General features: G+C 41.7%; 1 protein-coding gene across 1 annotated transcript; it reads left to right on the forward strand.

The window, feature by feature from the left end:
* The first annotated feature begins 2,279 nt into the window (after positions 1-2,279).
* LOC148033707 (uncharacterized) lies at positions 2,280-4,753 on the forward strand. The gene is made up of 3 exons (XM_087682350.1): positions 2,280-3,299; positions 3,850-4,022; positions 4,194-4,753. The coding sequence occupies exons 1-3, from the start codon at positions 2,364-2,366 to the stop codon at positions 4,303-4,305; spliced, it is 1,221 nt and encodes a 406-aa protein (XP_087538476.1). The 5' UTR covers positions 2,280-2,363; the 3' UTR covers positions 4,306-4,753.
* The last annotated feature ends 251 nt before the right edge of the window (positions 4,754-5,004 follow it).

Genomic DNA, 5,004 nt, shown 5'->3' on the forward strand with positions numbered 1-5,004 from the left:
ATAAAAATATATTGTTCTTCTCCTTCTCCTTCTTCTAATTCCCTTAATGATTGCTATTATTTAGTGATTATTTAAACATGTGTAGTTTTTTAAAATAGGCATACTCTCAAAATGTCTATTGCTTAGGGAAAAACCTGTTGAAAGGGTATTTCCTTTGATTGCCATTTTGTGCTGATTGATCCTTCTCTTGTAACTCCATGACACATTTGATTAGTGTCTTGCCCATGACAATACAATTTCTACCATGCTATATTACACAAGTTGTCATAATTTTTAACAAAGATTATGGTACCAAATTATTATGCTACTTAAAACTTGAACAAAATGACACAAGTATTGAACATTTTTGTTGTTATATATAGTAAAAATAGAAGTCTAGTCATTAACTCCTAAAATTAGTCTAACACATACTGCAGCTTCTAAAAGCTGCATTATATAGTAAAAATAGAAGTCTAGTCATCAACTCCTAAAATTAGTCTAACACATAATGCAGCTTCTAAAAGCTTACAAGAAGCAACCATACTAGTACTTTTCGATTCTAACTATTAAAGCTTTCTCCCTAATAAGATAACCATCTACAAGCTCTTTTGAAGATTATCGAGCAATTGAAGTTTCTTGCTTAGCATGGTCTTGTGGTGTTAACTAAGGTAAAGGGTATTGAACATTTGGTAGTTATAGGATAGGAAAAGTAGAAAGCCTAATCATGAACTTCCAAAATTAGTTCGACACATAATGCAACTTCTAAAAGCATATAGGAGACAATAATACTAATACCGTTTTATTCTAGCTATTCAAGCTTTCTCCTTAATAAGATAAACATCTACAAATTACTCGAAGATTATCAAGCAATTTTGTAGTTGCTTGCTTAGCAGAGTTTTGAGGTGTCAACTAGTTGCCTATGTAAGTGATAATCCCATCACGTTGTAACTATTTTACTTTAGAAAATTATGTGTCACTTTAAAGCTCTTCTCAAAAGAAGACATCTAAAAGAATATGGAAGGCTAGGCTTGCAACCCAACAACCCTATTTATACTAGAGTTAAAGGTATTATACAATGCACAAAACTCATATACCAATTTCACCTTTGCTTGCCACATCTTTAACCCTTTGCTACTTCATTTTGTTAAGAAGTTGACTCTAATACATATATAAGACCCTAGCCCCCAAGAAAACACACAACTAGGAAGAGGAAAAAGAACCAAATGGTGGATCCATCAATTTATTGTTGCTACTTATATTACATGGACGTTTGTGTCCACATTGCACTTTAGCCCTTTGCACACTTCCACACTTTATATCTATGGAATACACATCTTTTAGTCATGAACCATGATCGTATCACCATTAGACACAAAAAATGGGTGTTTATAGTTGCTAATGAAGGCGACGATGATGGTTGATGGAGGAGAGAGAAGGTTTTTGGTGAACCACAAGCCAATTTGACTAGGGCATGTGGTAATTGGCTATGTAGTACCCAATTGAGGCTAGTCTTGGTCTTAGGTTTTCACCACGCCTAGGTAGTAAAAATGGGAGTGAAAGCCCCATGGCCACCCCTACGTAGGCGAGTAAAAATGGGAGTGAAAGCATCACAACCACCCCTACTTAGGCATGTAAAAATGGGAGTGAAAGCACCAAGGCCATCCTTACTTTGACTAGGCTAGGACCCCACCTCTGCTAGCAAGGGGGAGATATGTGTGTGGAGGAGAGAGAACATAATTTCTATTGATCAATCATTGCCAAATCTTTAGATTTCAACAAGTTCATGGAGTACGACCATTTTTAGAGGCTACTCTATGAGCTCCCTAAAATTCTAACTCAAAGTTAAAGAGTGGCCAGATACACCAACCACATATTGCTGAGCTTAACCATGTGAACTTGTGCAACCAAAATTTACTTGGGTGTAACCTGGCTCTTAGTTGATGGATGATGTGATGCCTAGGTCCGGCTTAATGCATTTAAATGAATGGTGAGAGTTGAGGTTGCTGAAAACCATGATAAGGAACTCTTTGCGCGAAAATGTTTTCGACCTTGGGAGCTCGATTGTTAGACCTTTGTGTGGTGGGTGGTATCCAAGATGGTGTGAACGGATCCTTAGTGATTAAAATCACGTGGTTTTGCGTTCGGTTGGGTTTTTTAATAATTTTATTTTCATAACGTCATCCCCGACTCCCGAGCATGTGCAATCTAGTGAGAATCTAAGGATATACATATATACACACACACACCCATATATATATATATATATGGGTTTGTGTGTGTATAAGTGTATGAATGAGCGTACTAGTGTATGAGTGATACTCAAATTCACAGACACGCAGAGACAAAGAGAGAGGGAGATAGAGAGGCCCCTAGCCATAGCCATCATGCTTTCACGCAGCGCATCCAGCCCCACCCTCCAATCCCTCCTTAATCTCGACTTCTCTACCCGTTCACGCTCCCGCCATCGCAGCTTGCCATCCACATGCTCCATTGGCCGTCGCATACAAGAATTACATGCTTCATCATCATCATCAGCAGCAGCAGGAGCAGATGTAGCTCTTATTCGGAGAGCGCGCTCTGAGAATGACCTTCGGAAGCTCTCTTCGCAATCTGCAAGCAGTACCGTTTCTGCGGCCAAGTCTCTCGTCTTCGGCCATGAGAACGAACAAGAATTAATGAGCGATTGCACAAAGGGTTTCCTCTCTCCTCGGCCCTTGAGCAAACAGAGAAGGCAAAGGTCGTTGCAGCAGGAATCCATCGCTAATTCAGCCAGGATCCCCTTTGGGGCTTCTCGCTTGACAGATGGCCAAGACGCCAGTCGGAATCAAAGCCCTGGGCACAGCTTTGGCAGGTCGCATTCGTGCGATCAAGCCGATGCAAGTCAGCCCAGGATGTCCGAATGCGATCTAGCCGATTCAATTCAGCCCGGAACATCAGCTTCACCAGAGATTTTGCAAGTGATGAATGGGCAACTAGATGTTTGGACGGAGATGGATGACAGAGCTTACTGCATTACCAGCGGTGGGCATGATACATTCAACAATGGGAGGGCAGATGACGCTTGCTCCCGAACCACCATGCTGGTATTGGACAGGGAAAACTGTTCTCGAGGTAGTGAAGGAATGGGAGTATCTCCTGCACACGGAAATGGAGATGGCAGTGGAAGTAAGGGAGGAGGAGGTAGAAGGCCGAATGCAGGCAGAGGAGGTGGGAGGGGAGGAGCTGATTGGGATTCCACTGATATGCATTACCAGACCATGATAAAGGAGAATCCAGGCCACCCGTTGGTCCTCAGGAATTATGCACAGTACCTGGCAGAGGTAAATTTGAAGTGACGCTTTGCGTTTTATTCATTCTTATGTTTGTGGTGACCTAAATAACAGAAGCACTTGAATTTGCAATGCCGCATGTTCTTTCCATTACCATGCAAGTGCCACTTCACAGCATGTTGAGCTGAGATACCCACTTACTCTGGTTGTTATGACAATATAAACTAGCACACAAGTGTGTTTCAACAGCATATTATGTTTTGTCCTACATTCTATGCTACCTATCACAAGAAGTTTTTGACATTTTCCCATGTGGGATAGGGGGCTCTTTTCCCTTGTTTTTCCCTATAGTGTTCAACATCCCAAGCTCCTACTCAGGAGGCACTATACACCTAGCCATGGGGCAGCGTATAGTAGTCCCTTTGCAGAAGTTCATGATGATGTGATTCACAATGTGGGAATTATAATGGGAAATTGTCTAGAATTTCATGTATGTGGACACTGCAATTTACCCATCATTCAACTGTGTCTCACTTAATTAGTAACATGCTTGCACTTGTAGGTTTTAACATCCTGCTCTGGTCTTTGTTCACTGTTACAGTATAAGCATGACTACGCCAAGGCTGAGGAATATTATCAAAGGGCTATCTTGACCAACCCAAGAGATGGAGAAGTTCTAAGTCAGTTTGCCAAAATCCTTTGGGACGTCCACCGAGACAAAGAGAGGGCAGCTAGCTACTTTGAGCGTGCAGTTCAAGCAGCCCCTGAAGACAGGTACATAGCATATGCAGTGAAGAAGATTAAGTCTCCTTCTGTCACAGCATCATTTGTGTCATACCCGACTGTCACATTTGTTGTTGGGCTAGTTTTTTATGCCATCATATCTGAGACAAACCATTCAGAGTGTGGTCAGATGGAACTGATGTGCTTGTTTTTGCTGTGCAGTCATGTCATGGCAGCTCATGCTTCATTCCTCTGGAACTTGGAAGCTGAAGAGGAGGATCATGTAAACCCTCTCCCAAGCTTCTCCACCTTGGTATCCCCAATTGAAGCATAGATACTGCATTCAGACTTGTCATCTGCCTGCAGTGATTTGCTCACAAGCCAAGATTCTACTGCTACTGCCTCTACATAACTCATACCACCACATTTTGAATTTGCTGAGCACCAAAAATATATTTCTTTCTAAATCTGGTGAATGTGCAAGCCTCTATGTAACATACTGGCAGTACTGCCGATCCTAACACAGAGCCCATGTGTGAAATCATGGAGATAATCAAGATGATCGAAAGCCTACTTGGACTAGGCAAAGATGAATGGCATGCCATGCTCTCTCTCTCTCTCTCTCTCTCTCTCTCTCATATGCAAGGTATCAACTATGGAGGTCACCTAGCACCAGACTCGTGAAATGTGTTGCCCTGTGTAAAATATGGAAGGTGTAAACTGTGTCCAACAATATGTACGTTCGATGACGGTGAAGTTTTCGTGGGTATATGTATGTATGCTATTCCAATTCTCAGAAACTCTTGCTATCGATTTGGACGAATGCACATGGCACTTGCAGATGTCTCTTTGATCTAAATATATTGGCTCGTGTGTGGGCATGTCATCTCTGCATGTTTTTGTGGGGTGCAAACTCGTAGATTCAAACATTGTTATGTACACGTATTAGTTTGATAACCACTCGAACCAAACGTAAACCCTCTTAGAACCAAACACATGACCAAATATATGGACCGGTGAGCTTTCTGTGAGG

Source organism: Lygodium microphyllum, chromosome 7, assembly GCF_053477565.2.
Source record: "Lygodium microphyllum isolate KBCC chromosome 7, Lygodium_microphyllum_v1.1.10, whole genome shotgun sequence".
NCBI classification, from domain to species: domain Eukaryota; kingdom Viridiplantae; phylum Streptophyta; class Polypodiopsida; order Schizaeales; family Lygodiaceae; genus Lygodium; species Lygodium microphyllum.

What these genes read in the sequence shown, in the direction of transcription:
- LOC148033707 (XM_087682350.1), top strand. Translation starts at nt 2,364, where the DNA reads ATGCTTTCACGCAGCGCATCCAGCCCCACCCTCCAATCCCTCCTTAAT. An exon ending in ATGCACAGTACCTGGCAGAG is followed by an intron (nt 3,300 to 3,849) that starts GTAAATTTGAAG and finishes TCACTGTTACAG; the next exon opens with TATAAGCATGACTACGCCAA. An exon ending in CAAGCAGCCCCTGAAGACAG is followed by an intron (nt 4,023 to 4,193) that starts GTACATAGCATA and finishes TTTGCTGTGCAG; the next exon opens with TCATGTCATGGCAGCTCATG.